The following is a 12,637-nucleotide window of genomic DNA, read 5'->3' as shown; positions in this document are numbered from 1 at the left end:
ACGTGGCTGTTTGTCCGTGCTTGTAGTTGGATTTATGGTAAACAACTTATTTGTAATACAAATGATTGCATCAAATGCACATGTATAAATCCAATCATGGGAGCAAGTCAATCTATCCACCAGCCGGCCCGGACAAGCCCTGTGCCTTTCTGGTTGAACTGAGTACTTCACAGGCCTGTTTGAGGCTTTCAGATCACACACACACTGTGTTTATGTCCCTTTTGTTGTGTTGTACAGCTAGTGCACATAGTCTCTGGTGTTAAACACTAGGCATTCTGTCTTTACGGGTTTCAGGCTTTGGCTGATAAAGTACTGCTGGAAGTGGGCTTTGAGTGCTAGGTCTGCCTGGCCCTTGAAGAGAGGGAGGGATATAAAATTAGATGTTAACAGCAAGACAGACCGTTGGACAGATCCAGATGTATTGGCTTATACACAGATTTTGCCGTCCATGTACAAATTCTATGTTCACCACTGTAGAGTATAGCGCAGAGCAACACTACCACTACCAGCCCTTCTCTCACCATTACACTAACCCTTACTGACCCACTTGGCAAACTCCTTTGCGGTAAACTCCCTGCGGTAATGCTGATGGGTGTACATGCCCTGGGTGGGGGGGGGGGGGGCAGTAGCCAATGCAACTATGCTACAGCCAATACTAGCTAACCTGTAGCATCCAATTAGCTAAGATAATTGAGGCCACATGATGCACTTTCCCCCCCAACCCCATTGAGATAAAACAACAGGCTACCTGTTGGTAGTTCGTTGTAGCCGACTACTTCACATTTGGCCAGCTTTTACCTCTGTAATTTTATTCCATCTTGCATTGCATTAGTGAGAGGCATAAACGAGCTACATACGTGAAGGCTACCGGTCTTTTTATGGGTCGCACCATAAACTATATTGAAAAGATTGTTTTATGAAATAGTCTTTAGAAATGTCATGGTATATCCTTGTATGTAACAATGTCACATCACATGGATATTTTAATTTAATTTAGAAATATTTTTCAGTGTTAAAATAGGCCTATAATTTTTTGCCTGCTGAAATGAAATCCCATATTCAAGTGTTTGATTACTAACATCCGTTCGGGTATTTTCGTATATAGTAACCGTGCACATCCCAAGTACAGACATTCACATGTGGCCGGCTGCACAACGTCTTAACGATGCATTGGACCGTCATTTTGACTTTGGAGGCATATTTCCTGGAAATATCCAGACATACTCACATGCTTTTTCATCTTGTGGAATTGATTAGTGTGTGTTTCTGGGGTTTGGCTGTAGCGCTGTGTATGTGTGAGTATTTTCTGTGTTTTGACACTGTGTGTGTGTGTGTGTGTGTGTGTACTGTGTGGTGTCTTTGACACGGTGTGTGAGCCCAGATGCAGGGGCTTGTGTTTGTCAGGAGGGTGCCAGTCCTTAGCAAGCTGTGGCCCTCTCTTACTCTGCTATAACCAGCCCTCCAGAATGAATTGTTTTGTCAGGGTGCTTGTGTGTGTGTGTTTCGGGTTGTTTGCTGTTGAGCTTGTCAGGGACACTGAGTAAATACGTCATACTGTAAGCTATACTTTGTTTGTCATTGTGCGTTTGGGTACAGAATTTGATTTGGCAAATCAGGTCGTTGGTCTCAGTATGCTCAATTCTTTTCTCATAATTTTGTCTTGACAGTTTTATGATGGTGCAGTTCTTGGTGATTCTGCAGTGATGTTTGAACAGAGCTGTCTGCTACTACATTGAACGGCTGCCATTGAGGGAACCAGTCCAAAGCTCCAGCCTCCAGGCTATGCTAGTGCGCTAATGCTCAACACTCTCCAGTCAAGAGAATAGTAGCGGTCCCTATTCGTCTCGACTACTCGTGTATTTATGATACATTATATCAGTGTTGTAACGGTAGACCGTAGATGCGGAATGGGGACTTCTGAAGTACTCGTCTCTGGCATAACAGAGTTGTGCAGCTGTGAGTTGTGCAGCTGTGAGTTGTGCAGCTGAGGAATGCACTCTAGGTCCTCACTGCTCTACCATTATGTGGTAGATTAAGTGGCACCCAGGAGAAACATGAGATATATATTTATATATATATATTTTTATATGTAAATAAAAGCCAGGAAGCATTCTTTGAGAATGAACAGCCCTCCACCTCCCACCTCTCCTGCTGACACCGACAGCTGTTTGAAAAGAGAAAGTGGATCTAACTTTATTTATAGTTCACGGGATGTCAATGAAATCAGAAGCCTTATAGAACCCAACAGTTAGACATTGTGTTTGTGTGCGCCTCTGTGTGTGACTCATTCCAGGCCTCCAGCTCAAAGCTTGTTTGTGTCACGTAGGCTAATTCTGGTTTGTAAAGGCATATTACACAGGTTGCTGCACATGTTCACATCTGTGTGATGGTTGCGTACTACCTAACCTCGGCATTGAAGTGAATAAGAATCTGGCTTAAAGAAGTGGGACATTTCTTTTTCCCGGCTGCCAATTGGTCGTCGTGTCATTTACTGCAGGCGAAATCCAAAAGGGGGGCAGATGTAGTCCCTGCCAGTCCCTCAGAATGGAGGCAGTGCCAACGGGACATCAAACCAAACTCTGCCAGGCTCTGATCCCCCAGCCCCATAACAAGCACCTCACTACTGTACCTCCCCACCCCTGTCTTCCCCCCCTCCTCTCCCTCCAGCTTAATTCTGCCCAATTACAGCAGCGCCTGTCCTCTCAGATGGTTAGGTAAAGAGGTACCAACACGACTACACTGTATTAGGTAAAGAGGTACCAACACGACTACACTGTATTAGGTAAATGTAACGGCGTTCGTCTGTTGAATGAAGAGAGTCGGACCGAAATGCAGCGTGTAGGTTACTCATGTTACTTTAATGAAGAAAAACGTGATACATGAAATAACTATACAATACAAAACAACAAACGGAACGTGACACTAATTACAGCCTATCTGGTGACTACAACACAGAGACAGGACAAACACCCACAAAATACGACGCGAACTCAGGCTACCTAAATACGGTTCCCAATCAGAGACAACGATAAGCAGCTGACTCCAAATGAGAATCGCCTCAGGCAGCCAAGCCTAACTAGACACACCCCTAATCAACACAATCCCAATTACTACAAACCCCAATACGAAACACAACATATAAACCCATGTCACACCCTGGCTTACCCAAACATATACCAAAAACACAAAATATAATGACCAAGGCGTGACAGTAAAGAGGTACCAACACGACTACACTGTATTTCTAGGCGGAGTGCAGGTACTTCTGTGTTGGGGAAGTATGTGGTACAGTAGTAGTGATGTCGGGACCTTGGATGTGGCGCAGGGCTTGTTCTCATGTCTTCCCCCACCCCCATGTTGAGCCTCTGCTTCTCCACTAGTTGAGGTCTCTCTAACAAAATGAGTCCATGTTTCTGTGTTTTTGGGGTTGAGGCGAGTTCTAGGTCTATGCAGGAGACAAGTGGTCGAAGAAGGCGCTTCTTCACACAGGAAGTGAGTTACTGTGTCCACTCCAGTCCTTTTTCGAGATCTGCGTTTTACTTGAATCTGTAGAGTATCTATGAATCTTTAAAAAAATGTTTTATGACATCTCCATCTTTTAGTAACAAGGCATCTTCTAGCGGTGGTGTGACTGGTTGTTTTGTCATCCTCCATAGAGGCTGCTATAAGCCTGCAATCCAATGTCTATGAACAGTTAATCCGTACAAAGACTGTCGTCGTCACCGTGTGTTCATTGGCTGCACCCGGGCCGCCCAGGTCCCTCGTCAGGCCCTTCGCTATTGGCCGCAAGTCGTGACGCTGTCACCGTAATGCTCAGTGGCTCAGAAGGAATGGACGGAGAGTGGTTTTCACTGGAGCAGGCAAGGATGAGCGGAGAGAGACAGAGCGGGAGAGAATGAGAGAAGTTGCCCCAGGGAAGTGAAGGAATAGAAAAATAGCGTTTAAAGATGGGATGGGAGGGGATATGGGGGCGGCAGGCAGGAGCCCTCTGAGCCTAATTGGTTTGTTATTTTGTTTGCTATCTCTATGAGGGGCACAGCTGCTTGTTTAATTTACCCCCCCCCTTCATCCTCCACTGGCCCTTTCACCCCCCCCCATATCTTGCTGCTAGTAGGACATCCCATGTGATGTCTCTCTGTGTGTGTGTGTGTGTTGCCTTTCATAGCCTGTACATTAAACCCAGAGACACACAGCCCATACAGTAGAATCTCTCTCGGGGCGTGATGGGGTGATGGAGATCTAGTGGTGAGGCTGCAGCAGGGTAGCGGTGGAGGCAGAGAGGTTGTCTCAGCGTGGAGAGATGCACTAGCTGGATCTTCATGGCCAAGCTTCTCCCTGTCCTGGCGACGCTGTTACATGTAAAAGTTTGCTGTTTCGACATGAGCTCTCCGCTCTCTGCTTTGATGGAGACTATGGAGGTGATGATGGGGATGGAGGAGATGGTGGTGGAGACCTCCAAGGAAGAGGACGACTCCAGCGCTCCACCTGGGGACACTCCTACTCTCAGCCCAGGGCCATGCACAGAGTCAGGCCAGGTAAGACACAGTAACAACGGACTGTGTGTTGGATGGCCAAGGGCTGTAACATTTCCTTCGATCCAAGTGGATGTTAAAGGTCTGGATACAAGGAGTTGACATGAATGCAACTGGCAAGCCATTCGTGTTCAAGTAGCGTGCTTGCATTTGTTAAATACACTGAGAGACAGTGGTTTTGGTGTAGCTGTTGTGGTCTGTGAGACCACTGTTTTTAGAAGTGATTTCAAAATGGCCAGGGTTTTTTTTTTTTTTTTTTTTTGGAGGGAGAAATCTGCTCTGATGAACAACGCTGGAATCTTATGGTCCTTTTATATGACGTTCAAAATGAGCTGCATCTCACGATGTGATAGGAGGGTTAGAGGACAAGTGTTTAGTTTAAATAGAACTCCTATTTAACCCTACTGGACTCTCTTTCTGGCAGTCTGAACTCCAACGTTGTTCCTGGCTGTTCCACCTATTTCCTCCATGTTAGTGCTTCTGCCCACCTTCCCTGCCTCTCTGTCTTGACATGTAATCGGCAGCTTTGTTTGCTTTGCGTTGCTTGTCATGGCTGTGGTTGGAGCTGGATGTGAACGGCTTCTAGGAATGTCCCCTGTGCGTTGCTATATTTACACACAGAGACACCGCTCGTCTCCCAGGAGTCTGTGCTTATGCTCAGTCTCTGAGCAAAAGGTGTTGTATTTCACTTAATTTATACGTGGAGAAAGATTCTCACCGATGACATGTTAGACACACACACACACACACACACACACACACACACACACACACTGAATGGTTGGCGACATTAATATTTCTACACTTTGGTTTGACAATCGATCGCTTCCAGATTTGTCTCTATCCGTTCTTTGATAATAGAACGAACGGCGTCCTGAGTGGCAACGTTTGAAAGGGAAGTGGGGACACCTACTCAGTTGCACAACTGAATGCAATCAACCTGAAATGTCTTCCACATTTAACCCAACCCCTCTGAATCAGAGAGGCTTCCTTAATCGATGTCCATGTCATCGACGTCCATGTCATCGGCGCCCGGGGAGCAGGTGTTGTTAGGGGGGTTTAACTGCCTTGCTCAAGGTGAGAACGGCAGATTTATTTCACCTTGCCCGATCGGGGATTCGAACCAGCGACGTTTAGGTTATTGGCCTGTCGCTCTTAACTGCTAGGCTGCCTAGCGTGTGTTAGATTGTGTAGATGTCTTATTTCTGAATAGGTTTGGCCAGTTCTACCCAGTTTCTCAGCACTCAGAATATTAGTGTTTTTATGCACCTCTCTCTCTTTGTTTCTCTCTCTGTCTGTCTGTTTCCCTGTCGGTCCCTCCCTCCGAATCCCTCCCTCCGAATCCCTCGGTCTGTTCAGATTTCACAGGAGTTCTCGTTGCCATTGGCATGTCAGGTTTGCTCACGCCCCTCTATCCTGTGTCCTCTCCTTTCAATGGCTACCCTGTCCCCTCCCATCTCCTCTCCCCTCTCTTTCTGAATGTGTATCAGCGTGTGGGAGAGAACATGTCAAATTGGATGTTTCAATGGCTATTCAGCTGACTTTTCACTGTATAACCCCTCCCCCACCACCATATAGGTGTTGGTGAATCACCACAGGTTTCTGATTAGGGTGGATGTTGTAGATAGGCCTGACAGGTGTGTGTGTATAGGTGGGGGGGGGGGGGGCAGGCAGGCAGGCAGGCAGGCTAGGGCCCAAACTTCCCCATCCAAAATCTCCAAACTCTCTATATTAAACCAGCGCTGGTTGGTATGGGCCAACAAATGGAAAACCCTTAATGGAGTGTTTCTCTAGATCACTTCATCAAAATGAGATTGATTTAAAATGGGGTTTTCATTCTCTATTTGGAATCATTCCATTCATGGAAGTCCTTCTCTCTCTCTCACTCTCTATGTTTTGAGGAATCCATTGCCAGTCCATGGTGAGAGCATGAAACAAAGGCTTTCTTCAACATCCTTTAGTGTTAATGAGGGCTCTCTTACACACACACACACACACACTCTCTCCCCCCTCTTTCCTCTCCGCTCTCCCTTTCCCCTACTCTCACACACTCACACACACATAGTTGAGAGCTGCATCAATTCCCTTGCCTCTCCTCCTCCTCCACCCGCTTCCTCACTCATTACTGTGGCAGGTTTGGGTTTTGTAGGTCAGGTACTGAACCTGGTGTGTTCTCTGTGGACACACTGCTCTTCCTGGTTCAGTGGGCAGGTGGAGACTAGAGGATCTCAGTGCTCTGGCTATGGGCTGTGGTGGTAGAGTCAAGGTGCTGATGCTCAACACCACCTGGAAACTACACAATGGGGTCAGCTGACTCCTATAACAGAAGCACAGCATGGAACTGTTGAAATGGCACTGAAATATGTTCCAGTGTTGAATGGTGCAGTTCAAGCCAGCCATGTGACCTGAACATTCAAACAGATGTGGATGTTTGTTTTACACCGAAATGCAAATGTGCAGTTGCATAACAACCGCCAATGTCTTGACCCTGTGTCCTTTTCACCCCAAAGGTCATACAGCAGCGCCACACTGTGATTTACAGCCCTCCCATTGGTCCATTATAAGGATTATTCTCTGGAGGCCAGGCTGACTAGACTAATGGCTATTTACGACCGTTAGGTTGTGTTATCGGTCAGGATTGTATCAGGAATGTTATCCGTTAGGTGGGTCAGTTTTACTGTTTCAGATAAGAACCTGGACATTTTGACTGTGTGTCGTCAAACCCTCCCTTGGACTGCTTGAATTGGCAGAAAGTAATGATATGGGAGGATTCATTGCTAAAAAGATGGACGCACAGCTTGGAATTCAGCCTGTAGGAACGGAGGAGCGACAGAGGTGTAGTTTCTATTGTGTACACATCACCAACAAACTAACATGGTCCAAGCACACCAAGACAGTTGTGAGGAGGGCACGACAAAACCTTCTCCCCCTCAGGAGACAGAAAAGATTTGGCATGGGTCCTCAGATACTCAAAAGTTTCCACAGCTGCACCATCGAGAGCATCCTGACGGGTTGCATCACTGCCTGGTATGGCAACTGCACGGCCTCCGACCGCAAGGCACTACAGAGGGTAGTGCGTACGGCCCAGTACCATTACTGGGGCCAAGCTTCCTGACCTCTATACCAGGAAAGGCCAAAAAATTGTCAGACTCCAGCCGCCCCAGTCATAGACTGTTCTCTCTGCTACTGCACGGCAAGCAGTACAGGAGCACCAAGTCTAGATCCAAGAGGCTTCTACCCCCAAGCCATAAGACTCCTGAACATCTAATCAAATGGCTAACCAGACTATTTGCATTGTCCCCCCCTGTTACTCTCTGTTATTATCTATGCATAGTCACTTTAATAACTCTACCTACATGTACATATTACCTCGACTAACCGGTGCCCCGGGACTTTGATTCTGTACCGCTACCCCCTGTATATAGCCTCGTTATTGTTATTTTATTGCTGCTCTTTAATTAGTTGTTACTTTTTTTTAATATAATTTTTTTGTTGATATTTTTCTTAACTGCATTGTTGATTTAAGGGCTAATAAGTAAGCATTTCCACTGTAAGGTCTACACCTGTTGTATTCGGCGCATGTGACAAATACAAATTTTATAAAGATTTTATATGCCTCACTTGGTTCTCTCTGACTTCATTCAAATCTGAGCTCCTTTGAAGTTGAACACAGTGTGATAACCATGGTGGGTTGTCTGTAAGTGGCTTGGGATTGGGACATAAAATACAATTCTAATGTATTGAACCCACAACAGCAACATTTAACTAAATGTAGTTTGTCTCTGGACACTGCAGTAGAAGCTGGTCTGATTACAGTGGGATATTAACTGTGGATGCTGCATCTTTCTGACTGGGATAAAGCTTGGCCTTCTATTGTTCTGCCTCCTCCTGCCCGTCCTGTGCTGTTTTTAAATACTAGGACCATGTGACAGAGACCCCCCCACACACACACACTGTGCAGTCCCCTATCTCAGATGGATGGTAAATGCATCCTATATGAATTCCCTTTTTCTCCCTTCCGTGCTATTTTTAGCTGCCTGCTGATTTCAAATTGGAGTCCTCTGCTGAGGAAATCAAATTGGCCTCCATCTGTTGTCGTTGGGGAATGAGGGAAAGAGCATCTAGATAGTCTCTGGTCTGTCTGTCCAGTCTCCCTGTTGGTTTCTATTGGGCAGCCCTCCCTGGCAGCTCAGTTAGCAGTCTACACTGTGGGCCTGTGTTGGTACAGTGTTATAAAGGCTCTTATCTGTGTTGTTTTTAGTAGCTCTCGCCAGCCACAAATGACCTTTATTATCTGTTGTTGCCAGAGAACACAGACGTCAGCGCCTCGCCTCGCGTACCCCAGTTGGCAGTCACTCCATTCGCTGTTTTCTTTTTCCATTTCCTGTCTTTCTCTCTCTCGTTCTGTAACTCTTTGTTTGCTCTTCCTCCCCTCCCTGGTTGACTTTTGAACGGAAATGAGCACCGCTTTTAAGCTCTCTATAGAAATGAGCCTAGAGTAGAAAATTCCATCCTGACTTGCCAGATTCATAACTTTTCCTGACACTAATAAATTTGACTCTAGTAGCAACATGCTCATATGCTACAGTATTTAACACTGACTCCTCTCTCCCCCCTCCCCCTCCCAGGATGACAACTGGGGCGAGACCACCACGGCCGTCACGGGGACGTCGGAACACAGCCTGTCCCAAGAGGACATTGTCCGGATCACCAAGGACCTGGAGGATAGCGTGGGCCTGGACTGCCGGCGCTACTTTAGCCTGACCCTGGCTGTGGTTCTGGGCCTGCTGGTCTTCCTCACTCCCCTGGCCTTCCTGGCTCTCCCCCACCTCCTCTGGCCTGACAAGCTCCTGGTGTGCGGCACGGCCTGCGAGGGCCTCTTTATTTCCGTGGCGTTTAAGCTGTTGATACTGCTGTTGGCCGTTTGGGCGCTGTTCTTCCGGGCTCCGCGCGCCGACCTGCCCCGGGTGTTTGTGTTCAGAGCGCTGCTGGCCGTGCTGGTGCTGCTGTTCGTCGTGTCCTACTGGCTGTTCTACGGCGTGAGGATACTGGACTCACAGGTACAGCAGGCAGAGAGCGAGACTCACACTCACAATCAGTGTTTGTAACGCGTCTAATTACTGGTCACCACATCTGCCTCTTCAAGTGTTCCGTTTGTACGTCATTGCTTTCCTCTGTGTCAATCTCTTGTCATGACTGTGTGTGTGCCACAGGAGGTTGGTGGCACCTTAATTGGGGAGGACGGGCTCGTGGAAATGGCTGGAGCGGAATAAATGTATTGTTATATGACACGTGGTTTCGATGTGTTTGCCATTCCATTCGCTCCGTTCCAGCCATTATTATGAGCCGTCCTCCCTCAGCGGCCTCCACTGGTGTGTACCTATGTAGTGTGTTGACACTAGCACATGCTGGGTTGTCTTGTTGTTCCCAGGATGAGAACTACCAGGGCATCGTGCAGTACGCTGTGTCTCTAGTGGACGCTCTGCTCTTCATCCACTACCTGGCCATCGTCCTGCTGGAGCTCAGGCAGCTGCAGCCCGCCTTCTCTGTCTGCGTCACGCGCTCCACCGACGGAGAGACACGCCACTACAACCTGGGCCAGCTCAGGTGAGACGCGGCGGGAGATTGAGAGGGGAAGGGAGAACGGAAAGGGGGAGGATGCGAGAGGAGAAAAGGCCTTGAAAGTAAGACGGGACAATTCAGTGGGTAGAGCAGGCTGAGGAGAAAGAAAGAAAGAGAGAGGGAGCAGAGAAAAGCCAGCAAGTAAGAAGTGTGAGTAAGAATCTCGTGTGTGTGTGTGTGTGTGTGTGTGTGTGTGTGTGTGTGTGTGTGTGTGTGTGTGTGTAAAAAGTAATAAGCCAGAGAGAACAGTTCAGATTAGGAGAACCTGGTCTGTAATGACTTTGTCCTTTTGATGTGCCGTCTGACTCTACCAGGAAGACGTTTTATCTCATGACGAGTTGCTGAAAGATATAGTAAGACTGTCGAAAGGCATCATAATTGTATACATGGTCATTTCACAGTCCATGGCGTGCTCTCTCTCTCTCTCTCTCTTTCTCTCTCTCTCTCTCTCTGTCTCTCTCTCTCTGTCTCTCTCTCTCTCTCTCTCTCTCTGTCTCTCTGTCTCTCTGTCTCTCTCTCTCTCTCTGTCTCTCTGTCTCTCTGTCTCTCTGTCTCTCTGTCTCTCTGTCTCTCTCTGTCTCTCTCTCTCTGTCTCTCTCTCTCTGTCTCTCTGTCTCTCTGTCTCTGTCTCTGTCTCTCTGTCTCTGTCTCTCTGTCTCTGTCTCTCTCTCTCTCTCTCTCTCTGTCTCTGTCTCTGTCTCTCTCTCTGTCTCTCTCTCTCTGTCTCTGTCTCTCTCGCTCTCTCTCTCAATTCAATTCAATTCAATTCAAGGGCTTTATTGGCATGGGAAACATGTGTTAACATTGCCAAAGCAAGTGAGGTAGACAACATACAAAGTGAATATATAAAGTGAAAAACAACAAAAATTAACAGTAAACATTACACATACAGAAGTTTCAAAACAGTAAAGACATTACAAATGTCATATTATATATATATATATACAATGTACAAATAGTTAAAGGACACAAGATAAAATGAATAAGCATAAATATGGGTTGTATTTACAATGGTGTTTGTTCTTCACTGGTTGCCCTTTTCTCGTGGCAACAGGTCACAAATATTGCTGCTGTGATGGCACACTGTGGAATTTCACCCAAAAGATATGGGAGTTTTTCAAAATTGGATTTGTTTTCGAATTCTTTGTGGATCTGTGTAATCTGGGGAAATATGTCTCTCTAATATGGTCATACATTGGGCAGGAGGTTAGGAAGTGCAGCTCAGTTTCCACCTCATTTTGTGGGCAGTGAGCACATAGCCTGTCTTCTCTTGAGAGCCATGTCTGCCTACGGCGGCCTTTCTCAATAGCAAGGCTATGCTCACTGAGTCTGTACATAGTCAAAGCTTTCCTTAATTTTGGGTCAGTCACAGTGGTCAGGTATTCTGCCGCTGTGTACTCTCTGTGTAGGGCCAAATAGCATTCTAGTTTGCTCTGTTTTTTTGTTAATTCTTTCCAATGTGTTAAGTAATTATCTTTTTGTTTTCTCATGATTTGGTTGGGTCTAATTGTGCTGTTGTCCTGGGGCTCTGTAGGGTGTGTTTGTGTTTGTGAACAGAGCCCCAGGACCAGCTTGCTTAGGGACTCTTCTCCAGGTTCATCTCTCTGTAGGTGATGGCTTTGTTATGGAAGGTTTGTGAATCGCTTCCTTTTAGGTGGTTGTAGAATTTAACGGCTCTTTTCTGGATTTTGATAATCAGTGGGTATCGGCCTAATTCTGCTCTGCATGCATTATTTGGTGTTTTACGTTGTACACGGAGGATATTTTTGCAGAATTCTGCGTGCAGAGTCTCAATTTGGTGTTTGTCCCATTTTGTGAAGTCTTGGTTGGTGAGCGGACCCCAGACCTCACAAACATAAAGGGCAATGGGCTCTATGACTGATTCAAGTATTTTTAGCCAAATCCTAATTGGTATGTTGAAATGTATGTTTCTTTTGATGGCATAGAATGCCCTTCTTGCCTTGTCTCTCAGATCGTTCACAGCTTTGTGGAAGTTACCTGTGGCGCTGATGTTTAGGCCAAGGTATGTATAGTTTTTTGTGTGCTCTAGGGCAACAGTGTCTAGATGGAATTTGTATTTGTGGTCCTGGTGACTGGACCTTTTTGGAACACCATTATTTTGGTCTTACTGAGATTTACTGTCAGGGCCCAGGTCTGACAGAATCTGTGCATAAGATCTAGGTGCTGCTGTAGGCCCTCCTTGGTTGGTGACAGAAGCACCAGATCATCAGCAAACAGCAGACATTTGACTTCGGATTCTAGCAGGGGAGGCCGGGTGCTGCAGACTTTTCTAGTGCCCGCGCCAATTCGTTGATATATATGTTGAAGAGGGTGGGGCTTAAGCTGCATCCCTGTCTAACCCCACGACCCTGTGTGAAGAAATGTGTGTGTTTTTTGCCAATTTTAACCGCACACTTGTTGTTTGTGTACATGGATTTTATAATGTCGTATGTTTTACCCCCAACACCACTTTCCATCAGTTT

At 46.5% G+C, this 12,637-nt stretch overlaps 1 protein-coding gene across 1 annotated transcript in view; it reads left to right on the top strand.

Moving 5' to 3' along the window:
* The window catches only part of LOC115129775 (vang-like protein 1), a 43,017-nt gene that overhangs the window by 12,300 nt on the left and 18,080 nt on the right, over positions 1-12,637 (top strand). The window contains exons 3-4 of the mRNA XM_065018819.1: positions 9,161-9,592; positions 9,964-10,139. Of these exons, the coding sequence (XP_064874891.1) occupies positions 9,161-9,592; positions 9,964-10,139 (608 nt within the window). The remainder of the gene's footprint in view (positions 1-9,160; positions 9,593-9,963; positions 10,140-12,637) is intronic.

This window comes from Oncorhynchus nerka, linkage group LG5, assembly GCF_034236695.1.
Source record: "Oncorhynchus nerka isolate Pitt River linkage group LG5, Oner_Uvic_2.0, whole genome shotgun sequence".
Classification (NCBI taxonomy): domain Eukaryota; kingdom Metazoa; phylum Chordata; class Actinopteri; order Salmoniformes; family Salmonidae; genus Oncorhynchus; species Oncorhynchus nerka.
The sequence above is the reverse complement of the archived record's forward strand: the minus strand, read 5'-3'. Positions and strand labels throughout refer to the sequence as shown.